Genomic DNA, 21,732 nt, shown 5'->3' with positions numbered 1-21,732 from the left:
TCCCCCCCCCCCCCCCAGTATTCCAGGGTGTGGGGACCACGCCTGTACACACGGGCCTTGACGATACTCGTCCTGACCATGCGAATCCTAACATGTAAGAAAGTCCTTACGTCCTTAGCATGTAAGAAAGATGACTGGAAGCATGGGCACATTTCCACTCAGGTGAGAGAGCTAGAATATGTTTTAGGAAAATCTTGGCAGAGAAGGTAGAAAGATAGTATTATGGGTGAGGAAATTTTAAAAAATTCATTGCTGAATGAAGAATCAGAATGGGGAGAGTAACTTTGTAGTACAGGCTGGCCTTGGACTAGCTATGTAGCCCAGGCTGGTTTCCAGCTTGTGGTCATCCCTCAGCCTTAGCCTCCCAAGTGCTGGGATTACAGGTGTGTGCTACCATATGAGGCTCCATTGGTACCATTTTCAAGAAAAAATATACTGTCTTCTACTTACGGATTTGATTCTTAACAGTCCTTTGGGAGAGATGCATATCTCTCCAAATACTATAGCTTTAATAGTATTTTCTATTCATCAGTGTGGAAGGCATTTATAGAATTCTATTAGATGCTTTTACATTTAGCATGCCATTGTATTGTAGATTAATCTTCGAATTGAAAGTAATGTTTGCTGACTCATTAAGCAAGGAATACCATTAGGAGTCATTTGCAGTGTTTTTAAATTGAGTATTGGTGTTGTGCCTAGTATCTTTAATTCCTGGGGTGGGGATGGGAACTGTTCTCAAAAGGTTAAGCATTTATTTGGCTTCTGATGATTTGCCTTGATTGGCTAACAAGACAGTCAGAAACTTTGGTTGCATCCTTATTTTCAGTTTTTACTTTTGCAAAGAAATTTAGCTACAGTGAGATACTTCATTTTAATTTTATAATTTTTCTGATCATTGCTTTCTTATAACTAAGGACACAATGTTTTTCCATCTCATTATGCAAATTAACCTGTGTCTTGAAAACATGACATTTCTAGTCCATTTTTTTCTTTTTTCTTCTAGCATGATTGGTATGCACTGATAATTAAAAGAACAGGATACTATAGCAGTTTTATGTGACATGAGTTATAACCGAGTCACTGATTTATGGTACACTGAGCAGCAGTGTGAAACAGTGATTGTGTCACAATCTGTTACATGTACTTGTAGCTCTCCTTGTGTAGTACAAAGGCATCATGGACAATAAATGAGTCTGAAACTGCTCTAATAAAATGGTATTTATAGATGCTGAAATTTGAATTTCAGATACTTGACACATTTCACAAAATACTTACCTTCATTAGATTTTTTTTCCTAAGCCACTTAAAAATTACTGGGCTGGGGATTTAGCTTGCTGATACCACTCCCTGCCTCATAAACACAAGGTCCTGAGTTTGATCCCAAGAACCAAAAGAAAAAAAAAAAAGTAAGATTATTTACCTTACGGGCTGTACACAAACAGGTTGTGGGTCAGATCTGCACTGCTGTAAATTGCCAACCTGTTTTACAGTATTATTGGACACTGCTGTGTGGAATAAAACTAAATTGAAATTTCCAACTTGAAAAATTAGAAAAGAATTGTAAACAACAGAATTATAGTAAACTAAAAGATAAGTGGGAAGAGTCAAATGTTTAAAGCCTGATAAAAGTACATTAGATGGAAGAAAAAAGGGAAATGAAAAAACTACTGACTTAAGTCAGCATACATTTTAGGATATATTTGAGTTTATCTGGTCAGTTGAAAATCTGGGTATAAGTTAAATAGTTTCTAGACAAAATTTGTCTAAATAGTTATCACACTGAATAGATATAAATGTAGCTGTACCTCTGCAAAGAAGAGGAGAAAAATGAACAATCATAAACATTTGCATATTAACTAATTCAGGGGTCACAACTACCCTATCAAATAGTGATATTTTCTCCATTTTACATATGGGGAAATGAATTATGAAGAAGCTGAGTAACTTGCCCAAGGTGGCATAGTTACGCTAGGGTTTGAACTAGATAATCTGGCTCCAGATGCCACTCTTAGTCACTGTGTTCTGAGGTCTCTTAAATGGTAAAGAAGCCTGCCGTTTCACTAAGTGAAATGTCCCAGGACTCTTAGAAAATGCGGGGTGGAGGCTTTGCGTCTGTTCTGCTCTCAGGTACACAGGTTTCCTTCATTCTTAAGTGTGAGCATAGTGAATGCTGAGTGCGATTCTCATTGAGAATGATCTTTTTTAAACCTGGAAGAAAAGTTGGCTCAGACTTCTTTATGGTATTTTTCAACAGTAATTTTACTGTATCAATTTTTGCCTTACACTGACTTTAGAACCTAGTCCTGCCACTAGATGTGATTTTACTGTAAATGTAACCAGAATTTTAAACTCATAAGTCCTTCTTCACCGGCATATGCTTGGCATATACTTTTAGATTTCTCAGTTTTAGGATTCTCTCATAGTTTAATTTTATATATAATGTGTACAAAGAAGGCCTGCTTGGCATACGTTACAATACCTCTAGCAGATGCCTAAAACCAGAGTACTGATCCTTCTGTAGTGTATTTTTTGCCTTTTTTTTTAATTGAATTTATTGGTACATTCTAGGTAGACAGCACAGTTACATTCATTACTAAGATCTTGTACCTTTACATGCCAGGTCTTGGTTCTCATTTTTCCCCCTTGTCCCCACCCTCCCTTCACCCCCTCCTCCCCTCCCCACCTTCAAACACTTTTAAGACCATTTTTACATTTTCTCATATTTTTTCCATTTCCCTTATTCCCCTTTCCCTATCCTTCTCACTGTCCCTACACCTTTGGTCCCTTTCTTCCTATTTCATGTTGCTAATTGCCCCGTTAGGATCTTGAGTAATATTTTAATTTTTAACACCAGAGAAAACTATTCAGTATTTGCATACGTGTGACTTACTTATTTCACTTAGGAGTATATCCTCAAAATGTACCCATTTACCTATGAATGAATCTACTTTCTCATTCTTTATGGCTGAGTAGTATTCCATTTATAGAAAAACCACATCTTCTTTATCCAGTTTCCAATTGATGGGCAGATGGGCTGTTTCCAAGTTTTAGCTATTACAAACTGTGCTGCTATGAACATGGGTGTGCATATATCACTGTGATATGATTCTTTCAATTCTTTTGGAAAGATACCCAACAGAGGGATGGCTGGGTCAAATGGAACCTCTAATCCTAGTTCTTTGAGGTATCTCCATATTGACTTCCATAGTGGTTGCACCAGTCTGCACTCCCACCAATAATGGAGAAGGGTTCCTTTCTCCCCACAACCGTGCCAACATTTGTTGTTGTGATTTCTTGATAGCATTTCTTTATTTTTTTTTTTTGAGACAGGGTCTCACTATGTAGTTGAGACTGACCTGGAGCTCACTATTTAGCCCAGGCTAGTCTCGAACTCACAGCAGTCCTGCCTCAGCCTCCCGAGTGCTGGGATTACAGGCGTGCGCCACCATGCCCAGCTGTAGCGTATTTTTTGTTATACATACTTACATACACACACACAAATTTAGTGCCTTTTCTTTCTATCGTAACTAAGCACTTTCATGAGTAGTGGCTGTAACTGCAGTTTGTGAGACAACAGCAAAAATAGTATGAACTTTTTCTTCACAGTTTTAAAGGCACAAGTTTTTTTCCTGCTTACTGTAAATCTTAGCAGTCTCATCATGAGTTTTTTTTTTCTTAAGTCATAAACCTTTATCTCTTCACTTAGGAGAGCACATGGGGTCTCTGAATTGCCAGCAACACAGCTGCTTTGGAGTATTATTGAATATAATAAGGGTTACTGGAATCTGGGCCTGGTGGCGCTCTCCTGTAATCCCAGTACTTGGGAATCTGAGGCAGGAGGATCACTGAGTTCGAGACCAGCCTGGGCTACATAGTCAGTTCCAGGTCAATCTCAACTACATAGTGAAAACCTGTCTCAAAAAAAAGTGGGGGTGGTTTACTGGAAGACCAGCCCTGCTTGTGACAGATGGGTGGGCAGAATATACACTGTTGGTATCATGGACAATAGGCACAGAACAGGAGGCCTGAAAGTCATATTGCTCACGACAATGTGCAGTTTAAAATTCATGTATTGTTATTTCTGGCATCTTTAATATTTTGGGACCACAGTTGATTGTGGGTAATTGAAGCCACATGAGGTGAATCTATTGCTAGACTATACTCATCTACAGTTGCTAAAATTTAAGTGCAGTGTATATTGTATTTTAAGCTTTAACTTTTATGTATTCCTTAATATGTCTTTTTTCCCCCCCAAAAAAAAACTTTCAGCTAGTATGTTCAACACACCAGGAATGCAGAGCTTGTTGCAACAAATAACTGAAAATCCACAACTTATGCAGAACATGTTATCTGCCCCCTACATGAGAAGCATGATGCAGTCCCTGAGCCAGAATCCTGACCTTGCTGCACAGGTGAGTTTGGAATTGAATTAGAAAGGACTGCAGAGTAAATTGAAGTAATAGCCTACTCATTGATGGATCTGGCACACTTGTGTTGTGTGTTCCTATATAGAAATGTAGGTAAATTACTTCTCCATTGTTTCAGACAGTTCGTTTCTTTGTAGTGGTAATATGTCACATATAATCATTTCTGCCATTTATTGACTAGAATGTAGTACAGATTTATGTTACATATATACATCCTGAGGAGATGAATAGAAAAGTTTCAGGGCCGGGGATTTAGCTCAGTGGTGGCCCAAGTTCGATCCCTGGTACCCCCCAAAAAAAACCATAAGAAAGAATGTTTCAGATTGCTCCTTGAAGATATACTTTTCTGTAAAATGTGAATCCTAAAAGTGACCAAGAAGAGTATTATTAATTCATTTTAAATGCTCTTATGTAATTAGATTTCTCACACTGTAATATTATGTTAAACATTGCAGGTATCAATCAGCCTGAAATTGTTCATTAAAAGCAAAGGTCAAGTTGTGGGAACTGTCATTCTTTTCAGTGTGGCCCCTCCCACACACACTCTAGTTAGTATATTGTTCTTTTATTAATTTATTAACTTTATTTTTTTCTGGAAAGACCATAAGTAAGAGAATTAAAGGCTCTCACCACTGGCTGAATCATTTAAGATCACTTGGGAAGCTTTGAAAATGGTATCTGCTTGAGTTTCAACCCCATCCTTACAGGGTTTTGATATAATTATATTAGGTACTTTATTTAGGTGCCTCAAGTTCCTTTGGTGATTCTGCACCAGTGGGCTTGAAAACCAGGGGTAATGTGAAATAAGCCCTGGTCATCTATGGTTTATATTTGCTGTTTATTAAAAATAGCTTTCTGGTCTGATGTTTTTGCACATGCCTCTAATCTCAGTTCTTAAATCAGACATGGGAGGAGTGCAAGTTTGAGGCCACCCTGCGAACTTGTGGAGATACTGCCTCAAAGTTAGGTAGGTAGGTAGATGGGGCTGAGAATGTATGTAGTTCAGTGGTGCAATGCATGCCCAACACACATGTGGGGTGGCCCTTTATACTTAATCTCATTTTAGAAACCTTTTCTTCATTGTCAGATGAAATGGTTTTTATTGTCTAAACTGTTAAACCACAATGGTAGAAGTATATTGCAGATGTCTTTGAGGTGTAATCTTTATTAGTAATTTGTGAAAGTGGGCTAGGTGCAGTGGTACATGCCAGTAATTCCATCACAGTGGGAGGTTGAAGCAGGAGGGTCTGACTACATTCAGGCCTAGCTCTGGCAAGTTGAGACTGTGACTCTGTCTTAAAATGTAGCTTGTTGTGGAGGCCCTAGGTTGGGGGTGGGAGTGGAGCGGGATGTAAATATACAACAAGTTCTTAGGTAATTTTTTTTTTTTTTTTTGGCACGGGGGATCGAACTCAGGTCCTTATGCTTGCAAGGTAGGTGGCGGAACCACTGAGCTAAATCCCTGGCCCCAGGCAAATTTTTAAATTTAAAATTTGGCAGGTTGAAGGTACAAGGTGCATTTATGAAAAATTATTTAGTAATACGAAAATTACCATTACTACTATTAAATGCCCAAATTTAATGTATTCAAAGATATTTTTAATAGTGAATAGAGCTAAAATGTTCACATTTCTTTAAAATGTGGATATGATGTATGTAGGATGTTCCTGGTTTGTATGTCTTCAGATGTATATTTGGCGAACTAATACTTAGATGTAATCTTGCTTATGTAGTGTGACCTACTTGGGCACATTTCAGCTTTGTACTATATATGATAGTTCTCTGTTTATAAAGGGCTTGAGCACTTCCCCATGCTTTTCTCTAATATAAAATTGACAAAGAATGCTTGATATGGATTCTTGTATTATATATGCTTGGAAATTTTCACAATGTACTTTAGTTACCAGAATATGAAAGTTTATTCACACCAGAGAAAGTATTCGGTATTACACATGTGTGACTTACTTATTTCACTTAGGAGTATATCCTCAATACATAAGATCCTAATAAGATTACTGACATTGTGAAATGGGAATAAAGGGGCTAAAGGTGTAGGGAATGTGGGATGGGTAGGGGAAGGGTAATAAGGGGAAAGAAAAAAATGTGAGATAATGAAAAGATGGAAATAAAGTGATTGTAGATGGGGAGGGGAGGAGGGGGTGAAGGGAGGGCAGGGACAAGGGGAAAAAATGAGAACCAAGACCTGTGATGTAGAGGTACAAGATCCCAGTAATGAATGTAACTGTACTGTGTACCTAAAATGTACCAATAAACTCAAGCTGAAAAAAAATATGAAAGTTTAAAGTTTTTCTATTCTGCTTTTGATTTTTATATATTCAAGTGTTGTCTGAGGTTTTTACACTAATTGTGACACGAAGTCAGGTAAGTTAGAAATATCCTTATCAAATGTAGTATCTTTTTTTTTTGAGAAGAAAAGTTTAAGATGACATGTTTTTTCTTGGTTAGTTTAAATAACATCTTGAAAAGTAAATGTGACACTTCATTAGTATATTTGTAAAAAGAAATCCTATACTTGACTAAAGCAGCAGGTTGGTTGTACTCATGTAGGCATTACTTAGCCATCAATACCGTGTATCAGTAAAAACATTGTCTAACTTCTTGCTTTGATTATTGGGTTTAAAGTAACTAACCGATCAGCCTTGCAGCAACAGATGAACTAAAGGAGTGGGTGGGATTTCTCTCTTCCAGCATATATATGTAATTGCTCTTAAATATGGTTAACTACTGGAGGGCAAGGATCATTTCTACCCCAGACTTTGGACAGGTAAATAGGCTATTAGTAAATCATTGTTAGTTGACTTTTTTCACTTTGGGGGAATGCTATGCAAGTTTTTTTGAAAGTATGAGAATTTGTTAGTTTCTGGTTTTGCTGATTGTGTATTATAATCTTATTTTCAGATATTCCAACATTATGTTAACGTTGGTCCTGACTTTTAAATTCTTAACACCTGTTTGAAGGTTAGGCAGTATGCCACTTCTCTCATCTCTGGTGGTAGTAAGGTGAAATCCAGATGCTAATCTTGGTGTTCTCTAATGGATTTACATCTTCCAGGTCTTAAAACATTTTAACTTTTCCCAGAGGATAGTTGGTGCTACGTTTTGGCTGATTTTTCACCTAGCAACTCCATTTCTCTAGCAAGTTGGTTGCTGTTTTGTGGTATTTTTCTGGACCTAATATTAGCTGTCTTGCAGTAGGCAGGTAGATACAGTGATTCCAGATCTGGATTTTCTCTGTGCTTGCCACTTGGGTGTGGAGGTTTCTAAGCAAGCCATGTACTTAGTTTCATGTTTTGATGTTTATCCTGTCAGTGTAGCAGAAAATGTTTTTGCATGAGAGCCAGTTAACTCCCATTTTTCTTTCAAAGGCAAAAATTCACCCTTGCTCAAGGAAAAGCCTAAGAAAAAATGATTGTTTTTCCTTTTTAGGATATTGCATGCCATTATCATAATCACCATTTTCACTGAGAGAGAAGATGCCTTGTTTTTTGTTTTTTACCCCCCCCCCGAAATCTCTCTTTTGGATAGTATTTCCCCTTTTTTATTTATGTTCTACCTTCCTTCCTTTTAAATGCCAGCTTGGGCACTTGGGGGAAGATAGAATATTAAACAAGGTACATTACTTGTTTCAGATATTTCCAGTTAAAATTGTTTGAACACTTGCCCCATAGATGATGCTGAATAATCCCCTATTTGCTGGAAATCCTCAGCTTCAAGAACAAATGAGACAACAGCTCCCAACTTTCCTCCAACAAGTGAGTAAGAAAAGATGCTAGCTATCTTCGGTAATGATTTGCTTGAAATAGTTTGATGAACATTTTCCTTCTCTTCTCTGGCTGATAGCAAAACAGAATAGATTGATACTGCTCCCAGGTTGTAGGAATTCAGCTTGATCTTGTCTAAGCCCCATTTCACTGCTGATCTTTATATTTCTTAAATTCTGAGGAAAGAACAATTTTTATTTTTGCTTTTGAGGATTTGGGATTTTGAATGCTTTGTTAATACCATAGACCATTTCCTTTCATTTTACTAACTTAGAAGTACTTTCTTGTGTCATGTTACACTTTATGGTTTTAATCTTGAGTAACGGGAAAGAGCTACCCTATTTTATTTTACAGATTTGGTTTCTTTCTAAATGTTACTTTCTAATATTAAAATGTAATTTGATGTACTGTCTGGTCAGGGCTGGCCTCTAGTATTTGTGCTTTTCCTAGATTTACCCCAGGTGTGGGGGCCTTAGGAAACCCTGGAGGCTCTTCCAAATTAGTAGAGTGTATTTTCTAAGGGATAGAGTTCATTTCCTCACATTTGGAATTAGTAAGATTAAAATTGTTGGTATTGTCGTATATGAAAGTTAAAAGTATAAAGTATAAAAATATACTTGATTTCTATGGTATTTTATTATTTACAAAGATAAAAGAGAAGTCAGTCGTGTTGGTTTTGAAAGTGATAGTGCTGAGGCTTTGTATATAATGCAAATGACTCTCAGGCATGTATACAGTTATCCAAGGTTAGTTGGTGTCCTTGATCTCACTTTAAATGATGTAAGCCACCTTTTTGGTCAGTCATGGTGTATACTTGGAAGTAGTGAAGCTAAACTGAGGATACATGTAATAACTTCAAGTGTGGACCTATTGTTTTAGTGTGCATTTTTGTTAAAATTGTTAACTTCAGCAATAGATAACACTTAGGAGGAACATGCAGCTTTTGCCATATCACCATGTTGTACAAATTGTGCATTTGGAGTTTGTCTCTTAGAAATAATACTTTCTTCTTCTGTTGGAGAAGGGGAAGAGTTGTGGCATCCAGAGTAGCTCCTGATTGCTCTCTGTTATGAAACTGGCTTTCATAATGGGCTCGGGAGGAGGTCGAGCTGAGCAATGATTTACCCAGGTTTGGTGTGAAAGAGGAGGACTTCTGTTTATTTTGGGAAATAAATTATGGAGTACCAGTGTCTGGGAGTAAGATTTTAGGTTTTCTCCAAAAACATAGCAAAGAAAAGTTGTAAAAATTTACCTTCAGTTGTTTTAATTCCTTTGTAACCTTTGGTTTTCTTTCTTCCTTAGATGCAGAATCCTGATACACTGTCAGCAATGTCAAACCCTAGAGCAATGCAGGCCTTGTTACAGATCCAGCAGGGTTTACAGACTTTAGCAACAGAAGCCCCTGGCCTTATCCCAGGGTAAGTTTATTTGGGGAAGATTATGAAAGTTCATAATGGTAACTTCTTTGAAGATTCAGATTTAATCTGCTTTATAATTTTTTTTGGTTGAAATTAGTTTTAGAGTTTTCAAAGTCACAAATGCTTATTGTAAGGATTGCTAGGATATTAAGCTGTAATTTGATGTACTGTCTGGTCAGGGCTGGCCTCTAGTATTTGTGCTTTTCCTAGATTTACTCCAGGTCTGGGGGCCTTAGGAAACACTGGAGGCTCTTCAGGAACCAATGGGTCTAACGCTGCACCTAGTGAAAACCCAAGCTCTACAGCAGGCACCACTGAACCTGGACACCAGCAGTTCATTCAGCAAATGCTGCAGGCTCTTGCTGGAGTAAACCCTCAGGTGACAATTCTTTTTTCTGTTACCTTCACAATAGAATATTCCAAAAGGAAACAAGAAATATCAGCCTTTTGGTGTTTAGGCTCATGACGAGTATGATTTTTAAGATATTAACTCTAAAAACGAGCATTACAGAAATTGTTAAATGTTGATACTTTGTTGGGTACTAAAGGAAACCTTGTCATCAAGGTAATTTTATTTTTTCAGAAGGAGCCTTTTAGAACTGTATTCCTCTTAAACTCCCTATGTGAAAATCATTGAAATCAATTTTGCTATGTAAAAGTTTGTTTGGGAGGGATAGAAACTTGAATATTCTCAATACCTCTAGGATAGTTTTACCCCTACTAGCCACCATCATTAACTACCTCTTAGGGTAACTTGTGTTATATTTCTACACCTTAAAAATGCAGATCCCTAATACTATTTTTGCAGCTGTAAATGTTACTGACTTTACTAAGAAAGCACCATCAGACAAAGATGATTATCATTTCAGACCCAAGGTTGCTCCCAAACTTCTTCATGGAAAAGATATTTTAAGATATACTAGATGCTGATTTTTTTCGGGGGGCGGTCCTGGGGATAGAACTCAGAACCTTATGCTTGTGAGGCAGGTGGTGGAACCACTGAGCCAAATCCCTGTTCCTAGATGCTTAATTCTATCTGACTCTCAAAATTAGTATATGTTTCTGATACACAGTAATTACCTCCATTTTGTGGAATTGGGATGGATATATATATATATATATACATTTGATCATTTTTGATCTGCTGTCCCCCTTTTTTTTCCCTTTGTACTGGGGACTGAACTCAGGACCTTGCACTTGCGAGGCAGGCAGCAGCACCGCTGAGCTAAATCCCTGGTCCCCGCTCCTTGTTTTCCCTTCTCTTCTTTCTTTCCTTCCACATTCCCTTTTCCATCTCCAAAGTCTTCTTTCCTGCCACTTCTCCTTTATTTTATTCTTTGATTTACTTATATTTTGGGTTTTTCATATTAGAGAAACCATGCAATATTTATCCTTCTGTGTCTGACTTATTTCACTAAATGTTACGGTCTTGTGAGGCATCCATTTTTCTACAAGTGATGTGAATTCGTTCTTTATGGCTGAGTAAAATTACATTGTATACAAGAGATGATCAAAAAGTGTGAATGTTTAAAACAATTATAGTAAAAGGCATGTTGCCGGAATTCCCCTTGAAATCCTCCCTCACTTTGAACACACTGATCCCGTCCTTCTTGCCACTTTCCGAAGCAGTTCTGGAAGTTCTCTTTTGTGAGTGTCTTCAGGGGATGTGATTGCTAGTGCCGTGCCATTCAATGGGAAGACAGGCTTGTTAAGCGTCAAGCGTCCGTTTTACTCACTGGATCTGGCACTGTGACTTCTGGCTCTTCCCGAAATCAAAATGATTGTGAAAGGTGAATGTTTTGTGTTCATTCAGGACTTTAAGGTAACCAAGACAGTGCAGCTAAAGGCACTCATACAAGATGATTTGCAGAACTGCCTCATAAAAATGCTAAGAACCGTGGAACAGAGAGTTTTCAAAGCAAGGAGTTTTTTGAGAGAGACTAAGAGTTGGGTATTAGAATTGATGTAAGTTGAATGACCTCTAAATCTGTTACCAAGTTGGCCAGGATTGTTTCTTAATTTCTGAAGAAAAATTTGATGTGGCTGAATTATGCATAAGTAGCAGTATAGTTTGTGAGCCTGAAACTAGAATCAAATGGTTAGTACAGATGCTAAATCCACATTGTAAGCCTCACTGGGGATTTAGATTTTTACACATAAGGACATTGGTTTCTTAAAAAGTTACTCACCGGGCGAGTACTTACACAAAATGAATCATCTAATTAGTTCTGAACTGTTTGCTTATATGGTTGAACCCAAGGCCTTGTGCATGCTGAATATATACCCTGCCACTGACCTGCATGCCTAGGTTTTTACAAGACAGAATTACATGATGTTCAGGTGTAAACTAGACTAAAATTACTTGTTCATTTTTGCATACTAGGGATAGAACCTAGGGCCTTGTACATGCTGGTCAAGATCTCTACCCCTGACCTATATCCCTAGTCTAATATTAATGGAATTTAAACATGTGGGATGTTTGCAAAGAGAAATCTTACTTTTAAAGCTCAGTGTATCAGCATTTTAAGAAACAGTTAAATTTTCTAAAAATTTAGGCATGACATGGACTACCTTACCATCTCTCTCTCTCTCTCTCTCTCTCTCTCTACATACATATATAAACAGCTACAGAATCCAGAAGTCAGATTTCAGCAACAACTGGAACAGCTCAGTGCAATGGGATTTTTGAACCGAGAAGCAAACTTGCAAGCGCTGATAGCAACAGGCGGTGACATCAATGCAGCCATTGAAAGGTTACTGGGCTCTCAGCCATCATAGCAGCATTTCTGTATCTTGAAAAAATGTAATTTATTTTTGATAACGGCTCTTAAATCTTTAAAATACCTGCTTTATTTCATTTTGACTCTTGGAATTCTGTGCTGTTATAAACAAGCCCAATATGATGCATTTTAAGGTGGAGTGCAGTAAGTTCGTGGGTTATTCTGTGCTTTTCTTTTTTGGAACAGTGGGAATCACTGCTTTTCATTTAAGTCTACTGCATGCATCAAACACTTCTGCATTCATTGTAATTTTTTAAAAGCATCACCTCTTATAGTTGGGTGAACAGATTTGTCTTGCATCTGTCCAGTTTATTTGCTTTTTAAACATTAGCCTATGGTAGTAATTTATGTAGAATAAAAACATTAAAAAAAGAAGTAAATCATTTGGGCTCTATAATTTGTGGTATAATATTGCTTATTGTGACTGGCATGTATTTTTGCAACAAATGCTGTAAGATTTATACTATGGACAACTTTTGCTTTATTTGTATACAGTACAAAGTGCATATTTGGGACCACATTTTTAGAAACGTGTTAATGTGTTAGGTTATGTGCACAGAGCACTTGTAACCAATGAAGTAAGGCCAGGAAATACTCCTAAAGCTTAGTGTTTCCTACCTGTGTGGAATCTTACAGCGTCTTTGATAACAGCACCCAGCAAAGAGTGCCAGATGAATACGGTAGAGAAGCTGATTTGGTTGTCTGTTTAGGGCCATATAATTGTATAGACAGCATAATGTAACATTGTCTCAGCATTCACAGATGGACTGTAAATTACCTTAATCCTTGTTCAGATGGAAGGAGCTTCGTAGCTTGTAACCTAAACTGCCTTTTCCTAGGATTTTTCAGCTTTTCCCATATGTAGTTTAAGAGGCATTACGATTAGCAATTGAAATGTTTTCACTGAAATTGTTAATGTTTCAGTTACTTTTAATCACCATATAAAAAATAGGATTATCTTTTGGTTTTATCAGTTTTCTCATGCACAGGCAGTATGTGAATTTAAAATGATTTGTGAGGCACATGTTTCTGAAGTGTTTGGATAGTTCTATTAAAAAATAGTTAAATGTTGTGCTTTTCAGAGCCTCAGAGGGGGGGAAATGGGGGAGGGGGGCAAGACCAAATTGATCCTGGATTAGGCCAGCCTAAACTAAATAATACTGGCAGCCAAGACTCTGTTAGAATTTCTGTGCATTTAGTATAGTAATGAAGTGTCATTTGGGGTGAAAAACAAAGAGCCGTTTTAACAATGTTGAGTACATTTGGCTATTTTACAGCCTTTTTCTTCCCTCCCCAAAGAAGTTCTGTTTGCCTAACTCTCAAATTCTTGGGGTGGTACATTCCTTTAGGACCAATTAAAACATAGCATTGGGGTCAGTAATACATTTGGCTGACTGGTACAGTATTCTCTTAGGTCATATTCTCTCATGTACAGTTACAGGAATTATAATGTTAAAGTAACCTAAATGGTTCAGACCAATAAAATTAAGGAAAATACAGGTTGAATTTCATTAATTCTATAAGTTGCTTGCTATTAATAAAGGTCTAGAGGACAGACTGCCCACCAGTCCACGCACTGTTGTGATATCTTCCCCAGGAGGCAGACATGCTCCAGAGCTCACGGAGGAGGCATGGCTGGATGTTGTTGAGGGTGTGTTCTGTGGCTTGGTGCTTTCTGCCTTATGCCTTGGCTGGTTTAAAGACTTTTGTACTAATGAGTGGCAGTATACAGTGTGGGACAGTGTCATAACCAGTTTGATGATTTATTAATCACAAAGTAACAATAAATCTCTAGCTTTTACACTTGCTTTGTCTTGTCTCTTTTGTAGAAAGAAAAAGAAGACTTCAGTTTACTTTATCTTTTAAAGATCATTAAAGTTGATTTATCCTAGATTTGATCACAACTTAGGTTATTTGTTAGTGATTTTTTTTTTTTTGAGCTTCCCCAATTAAAGTGTTGGATATGCAACATACTCTTTTTTGGTATGTTATAAAGATAGCCCACTGAGAAATGATGTGACCCTGGTTCTTCTGCTTTGTTTTTTCCTAGTTATGTGACTCTAAGCAAGGCATCGTGACAGTATACTAGACTGGGCAGTCTCTACTATGAACTGCTGCAATGGCATTTAAAAAAATTTTTTTGTTGTTTCTAATGTGTTTATCTTATATCTAAACATTTGTTAAGGGTGTTCAAAATTCAGTTGATTCCCTACTTAGTTTCTTGGCTTTCTGGTATGAAAGCTATACACATTCAGTAGAAACCCTACTTCACATTCAATTCAAATTTTGAATTGTGAGATTTTTCCCAAATTAGAAATATGTGGTACGATATCCTTGAGATGTTAGGGAGGTGGCAGTAATGAATGAGGGTAAAAGTCTAATTCTCTTAAGTATCCTGTGTTGCTAAGCTATGCTGTTCAGTAGGTTAAGTGTATTAAATACATTTTTGACTTAATATTTTCAGGGTATGGTAGGCATATCTGGAAGGGATCCAATACTAAGGTGAGCATCTAAACTTGAAATTCTAAAAAGATACTTAAACTGCTTGAATTGTTCTCTTGAACAATTAAATTATTTAGTAAAAGTTGAAAAAAGTGCAGAAGTAAAAATAGCACTTAAGGATTTTATTTCCCAAGCAGAATGTTTCTGGTATCTTAAACGATAGAAAATACTATACAATCAGATAAATGTCAACTTGCCTTGGTATATTCAGAATCTTGGATTTCAAGCTTGATTTAAGTCTGTAATGAAAGAGTCTGGATTGGAAGAGACATTATTGTATTAATTTGAGAGGCAAGTCATGACAAAATCCAATAGAATGAAAAAAAGATTTACATGTTAGTAGCAAGTAAAGCTAGGCTCTGTGTGTGCACCTATATTTATATGAACTTATTTAACAAAAACGTGGTAAAGGTGGAAAAATACTATATATTGTACTTCCCTTCAAAGGCTAATAAATAAGATATAAGTTAAAGATCCTGCCTTGAAGAAGTTTGTTGTTTAATCTGTTTTTTTCTACTCTTACTGGACCACTGCTTTTTTTGATTGATTGTCAAAGGCAATGCCATATCCAGTGGACAAACTGCAGAAAAAGCTATACTTAGCATATCTCCCCTCTGCTGTTGCACATAAGTACTCAGCTCTTTTCTTTGGCTTATATAATGTCTACCATTCTTTCTGGGTTCAGTTTTAAAGTCTTTATAAAATTTGCTTATTCATGATTGATTTATGAATTACTTAGGCTTTACCATCAGTTGCCATGTTCTCATTTACCTTACACTTTATTTTCTTTCATTTTTCTGCTTTGAAATTGTCTTATAGTTAAGTAACATTAAATTCTCAATTTCTTGTCTTCTTTCATAGGCATCCACTGCCTCAGAAAGTTAACATTTATTGAACTGTTGAACACTAAGTCACTCAAAGTATAACAAAGGGTCTGTCGACATGAGGCTTGCATAATAGAATGTAGGAGGACAAATACATATATTGCCTCTCACGTAATTTTAAGTAGTGGGTGAAACATCAGCAGTGTAAAGAGGCTAGGTCAGGAAGAAAGTATTCTTATTTAAGGTAGTCAGAGGGCCTCCTTGAGGAGATGATGTTTGCACAGAGATTTGAAGTATATTTTGGGGGATGGTGTGTGCACAGTTCGCCAAAGAAGAGGGCTAACAAACGAAAAGGCCCTGAGGTGTTACTGTCCCAAGTGTGCTTGGAACACAAGGAGTCCTTTGAGACTGGGTAAGGTGAGCTATGAAGAGAAAACAGTGTAGAGAATAAGATGGGAGATATGCGGGGAGTGGCTCAGGTTTCTGACAGGGAGGACTTGTTAATACGTGAAATTTTGTGTCCCCTTTTTAGAGTGTATAATTTTCAGTGTGGAATTGGGGAGGAAAATTTACATTTCTGACAAATTCTAAGTGAGAGCCATTGGGCTAGGGAAGCCTGATGGAAACAGGGAGCCTTGTAGGAGGAAGGTAGTGATCTAGACAAAGATCGTAGGTGCTCAGACTGCACTGGTAGTGGAGGTGCTAAAAAGTAGTCAGATTTGGAGTATGTTTTAAAGATAGTGTCCATAGAACTATGAGGGTAAACGCAAGAGGGGCATGAAGCAAGGTGGAAAGAACAAATCCGAAGTTTGGTTTTGACATTGTAAGTTAGGTGTACTTGACTGAACATGCAGGTGAAGCTACTGAGAAAGCAGTGGAGAAATGCAGCACAGATGAACCACGAGTTGTAAAGTGGGAGGTCCTGAAAGCGAAGAAGCGTAGTCAAGGAGCCAGGTGTAATGGACTGTGCTAAGTGCTGCGGCACCAGGGACAAATGCCATGGGTCAAATGTTAACCTTGCTAATTAGTGAAGGGAACAGGACTACAGGTTCAGAGTGGTGCTGCAACTTCATGAACAGAATAGGCTGAGAACACGAAGCACAGAAAAATGGCAGAGGTTGTAGAGAGAGGAGTGTGGTGGTGCTGTAGAAGTTTGCCCTTTGTTTTTTGCTCCAGATAGGAAAGTGTTTGTATTTTAATTGGGGGGGGCTTGATGGAGTTATTGTTTCCTACCAAAAGGTACAAAGAGAAAGGAGTTACTGTACTACAAGCTTTTGATTCCTAGAATAGTTTAAAAGAACATCCAAAACTGGTACCTTTGTTGCACAGGTTAATGTGAGAGTTGAGTCTTTCCTTTTCCTCACATGGGTCTGCAAAGCACATCATCCGTCCAGTCTAGCTGAACAACTCATGGTGCCCAGCCCTTGAAGCAGAGGAAAAGCAGCTCCTTCTCAACATTTGTGTTTGGATACAATTGAGTAGAATTAAATTGAAATTTTGTCTAGAGTTAGGTTAGCGAAGAAGCATTCCTTGTTTGTAATGTATGTATTTTCTTTTTAGGTTTTTCAAACATGTACTTGATTCCTTATATTTCCCAAAGATGACAGAATTTCCATTGTTGAGGTTTTCAAATGTTTTGTGCAAACTAGCCCACAGCTTTGTCTTAGAAATAAGCCATCTATTTGATTATAAATGAGCAGTTTTAGCAGAAATTGGTGAGTACAGCTAGAGTGTGACTTGCCTGGGTCTGGAGAATTTACTTTCAGGAAAAAGTGTATTCAGGAACTTTGTTCCTTTGTGCCACAGAGAAGATGGGTTTAGTAGATATTTGAAAATGAAAGCCACCAGCCTTCTAAATTCTAGGCCAGTGGTAGTGAACCTACGACATGCATGTTATCTGTTTTTCTTTTAAGACAAAAGATGTTAATGTGTGAGTTTTTTTCTAAACCACAACCTCAGTATTCAGGTTTAATTGCAGAGTTGGCACTTTGAGATAAAAATGGGCTGCAGTTTGGGCACTTGTCGACATCTCAGGTTTTTTACAGTCACTATTGTAGTCCCCAAACAGGCCCCTTGTCCTTACCCATACATATTCAAATAGTCAAGAAATCCTACTAGATTGCCCAGATTTAAGAGAAAGTCAGAGATCCTGCTGCTGGATGAAAAGAATGTGAGTTTGTGGCCATTTTAATGTACCACACACTGTAATCCCAGAAGCCGGAAATGATGAGAGGAACACTTTTTTCCCTTCTTCACTCACTGTTGGTACCCTTCTAAGTAGTAAGTCTTGTAACCCTTACCAGAGTTAAGTCTGGCCACTTGTTGCTCGAAAGCCAATCTCAGAAATGAGATTTGGTAGGAAATCGGTTTTTTTGATGGATGGGAGTCCTGAGAAGATAGAGGGAAGGTTGTCTTTAGAACTCCATATACAGGAACTCAAGGATGCAGAGGGGTTTTACAAGGAGGGAAAGGGTCAGCAGGGGGTCCTTCAGGAAAGCTACATGCTAAGTGGGGTCTTCATCATCCTTCTGTGGAGAGAACATTACAAAGGACCTTGATCTCCTCGGTCTAGATGTTTTAGTTCTAATACTTTCGTGGAGTTAAACCTCACAGCAGTTTACGTGCTTTGTGTCGAAACACGCTAAGAGGGGAGTTACACCTTCTGATGTTATCTGAAGGGTACCAGATGTTTTGGGTTCTGAAAATCTAATACTTAGTTAACATGTGTATCATTTAGGTGTGGCTTCTCCTTAGAACCTGGACACTTACTCTTGAAAAAGTTTTATGGAGGGTTTATAGTAGTAACCTTGTGAAGGGCATGAGAGAGGATATGACCTTGGAAAGGATTACTTGCCAAGAGAGGCCACTGTTACAGCTCAGCTGCTTGTTTGATATTGTAGAAGGAGGTACACCTAACCCTTGAGTCCTCTTTCTTAGGGAAACTGCACACTGCAAACTGATTCTAGTCTACTTCTTGCCGCATGCTGGCTCAAGTCCTATGGGGAAGGCCTGTAGTTATCTTGTTCCTTCTTTAAAAATTGTGGTAAAATAGTCATAAAAATGTAAGAGGTATGGTTCAGTGGCATTAAGTACATTCATGGTGTTGTACATCCAGTATGTTTACCTAGCAGGTTTTGACCAGCCCAAAAGGAAACTGTGTAGCTGTGAAGTGGTCAGTCCCTATCAGGTCCCCCCTTCCCCCGAAGCCTCTGGCAGCTGGCAGTCTACTGTTGTCTCTGGGTTTACCTATTCTGAATCTTTCATATAAATGGAATCACAATAGTGCGTTCTTTGGCAGCTTTGTATTTTCAAAGTCCATGTTGTACTATGAACTTCATTTTCACTGTATGGCTGAATAATATTCCTTTGCATATACCACATTTTACCTGTTGATGGACATTTCTACTGCTTGTCTACTGTAAATATATGCAACAAACAAGTTTGAGTTTCTGTTCTCAGTTCTTTGGGGCATACATCTGTGAGTGGTATTGCTGGATCATAAGGTAATTCTACTTAACATTTTAAGGAACTGGTAAACTTTTCCACAGGATTTGCTCCATTTTGAATTTCTGCCATCAATGTGTGGGTCCAGGTTTCTCTAATCCTTACTAACCCTGGTTTATTTGTTTTGTTTTTTAAAAAATTAACCATCATGGTAGGTGTGAAGTGGTGGTGTCTTCTTGGGTTTTGATATGCACTTGGCTAATGATTTAATGATGATCAGCATCTTTTTATGTTTATTAGCCGTTTATGTTCCTTCTTTTAAAACTGTCTAGGGTTACTGGAAGTCATTTGTGCCCACTGTAATTCATTTTTCTCTTGGTTGTATTTTTGGTGTCATAAATGAGACTTCATTGCCAAATCTAAGGTTTTAAAGATACTCTTGTGTTTTCTAAGAGTTTAGGCTTTAACTTTTAAATTTAGTATGCTGATACATTTGAGTTATTTTTGTTTAATTTGTAGTTAGCTTTGTGGGTTTGGATTTGCAGAAGGATGATGGGACTACTTCACCCATTCCCACCTGCCTTCTCTTCCAGGAAAAAAAAAGGACAAATAATGCATTATAGAGAACACATGCACTACATTTAGAATGTTGCTGGTGAGATTCTGGGTTGATCACACAGAGGTGCTCAGTGTTTCCCTCCTCCACAGAAAACAAAAATAGCCACATTAACACTGGAACTCAGCAGTGGAGAGACTGAACCTCTAAAATACGGAGATTTGGGGTGGGTGGTGTAGACAATTGAGCTTGCAGTTTACACTTTGGGATCTTGGGTTTTACTTCCTTGGACTTTATAAGGACCTTGTAGGCTCAGCCCATGCACTCAAAGCTTTGGTGGTGTTTGTACCTTTTAAGGCCTTCTTGTGTTTCTTGTCTGAGTCATGCTTCTCAGGAACTTGCAAACAATACATAAGGGCATCAAGAAGATCATACACCCTGACCAAGTCAAGATTTATCCCAGGGATGTAAGGATGGTTGAACATATGTAAATCAATAAATGTAATACACTAAGGACAAAAACCATATGATTATCTCAATAGATGCAGAAGGAGCATTTGACAAAATTCAATACGTGTTCATGATAAAAACCCCACAGAAAATTATCTCATCTTGATAAAGGCCATCTATGAAAAACCAACAGCCAATATCACATAAAATGGTCAAAAACTGAAAACCTTTATGCTAAAATCAGGAACAAGAAAACAATATCCTCTATCCCCACTCCCTTTCAATATAGTTCTCGATACAATAGCCACAGCAGTTAGATGAAAGGAATAAAGATAGGAAAGGAAGAAGTTAAACTGTCATCATTTGATAACGACATGATACTCTACATAGATGACCCCAAAAATTCTGCTAAAAGACTTACAGACTTAATTGACAGATTCAGTAGAGTAGCTGGATACAAGGTCAACACCCAAAAAATCAATAACCTTCTTGTACAAAAATAACAGACTCACTGATAGAGAAATTAGGGAAACAATTCCTTTCATGATAACATCCAAAAAAACTGAAATACGTAGGAATCAGTCTAATGGAGACAAAAGACCTCTACACTGAAAATTACAGCACTCTGAAAAAAGAGAAGAGGATATAAGAAAATGGAAAGACATCCTTTGCTCCTGGGTAGCAAGAATCAATATAGTGAAAATGGCTGTATTTCCAAAACTGCTATACAGATTCAGTGCAGTCCCAATTGAAATCACAACAGTATATTTCACTGAGGAGAACATCGAAAAACTCATTTGGAACCATAAGAGAATAGCAAAAGCTATTCTAGGCAACAGAGACCTGATTGGAGGTCCCCAACTTTAAACTACGAAGCCACTGTGAAAAACAGCATGGTACTGGCAAAGAAGCAGATCTGAGGATCAGTGGAATAGATAGATGCAGAAACAACTGCAGACATATTCAGCTTACCTCTCTTTGACAAAAGAGCCAACCATCCTCACTGGAGGAAAGATAGCCTCTTCAATAAATTGTGTTGGAAAAACTGGATTTCAACCTGCCAAAGATTAAAACTTGACCCCTGTCTTTCACCATGCACTAAACTAAAATTCAAGTGGATTAAAGATCTAAATATTAAAACAGAATCACTAAACTTGCTGGAAAATTAGGTAGAACTCTTGAAGACAATGACATAGGAAAAGATTATGGAGACTTAAAAGATTAATACATTTGTGATTGGGGTTTCTTAATGCCATTTCTGTATCTTTTTTCTGTACTGGTTGTGAGTGATGTGGGTTTTTGACTTGGCCTTGTTTTCCTTACATCTCAAAGACCTTGGGACCAGAAAAGGAAGTAACCTTAGTAACATCTTTATACACCAGTAACAAACTGTCTGAAAGAAAAAAATGTAATACTATTCACAAGAGCTAAAAGACACAAAAAGAACTATAGTATTAGGAAACAATTTAAACCAAAGAAATGAAAGAGCTGTGCAAATGAAAAGTATAAAAGAGTGATGAAAGAAACTGGAGCAAACACAAAAATAATA

General features: G+C 37.6%; 1 protein-coding gene across 1 annotated transcript in view; it reads left to right on the top strand.

The window, feature by feature from the left end:
• The window catches only part of Ubqln1 (ubiquilin 1), a 49,551-nt gene extending 35,341 nt beyond the window's left edge, over positions 1–14,210 (top strand). The window contains exons 7-11 of the mRNA XM_010632937.1: positions 4,270–4,412; positions 8,117–8,200; positions 9,512–9,627; positions 9,838–10,006; positions 12,253–14,210. Of these exons, the coding sequence (XP_010631239.1) occupies positions 4,270–4,412; positions 8,117–8,200; positions 9,512–9,627; positions 9,838–10,006; positions 12,253–12,405 (665 nt within the window). The 3' untranslated portion in view covers positions 12,406–14,210. The remainder of the gene's footprint in view (positions 1–4,269; positions 4,413–8,116; positions 8,201–9,511; positions 9,628–9,837; positions 10,007–12,252) is intronic.
• The last annotated feature ends 7,522 nt before the right edge of the window (positions 14,211–21,732 follow it).

Source organism: Fukomys damarensis, unplaced genomic scaffold (assembly GCF_012274545.1).
Source record: "Fukomys damarensis isolate Sample0158 unplaced genomic scaffold, DMR_v1.0_HiC HiC_scaffold_4, whole genome shotgun sequence".
In the NCBI taxonomy this organism is placed as follows: Eukaryota; Metazoa; Chordata; class Mammalia; order Rodentia; family Bathyergidae; genus Fukomys; species Fukomys damarensis.
The sequence above is the reverse complement of the archived record's forward strand: the minus strand, read 5'-3'. Positions and strand labels throughout refer to the sequence as shown.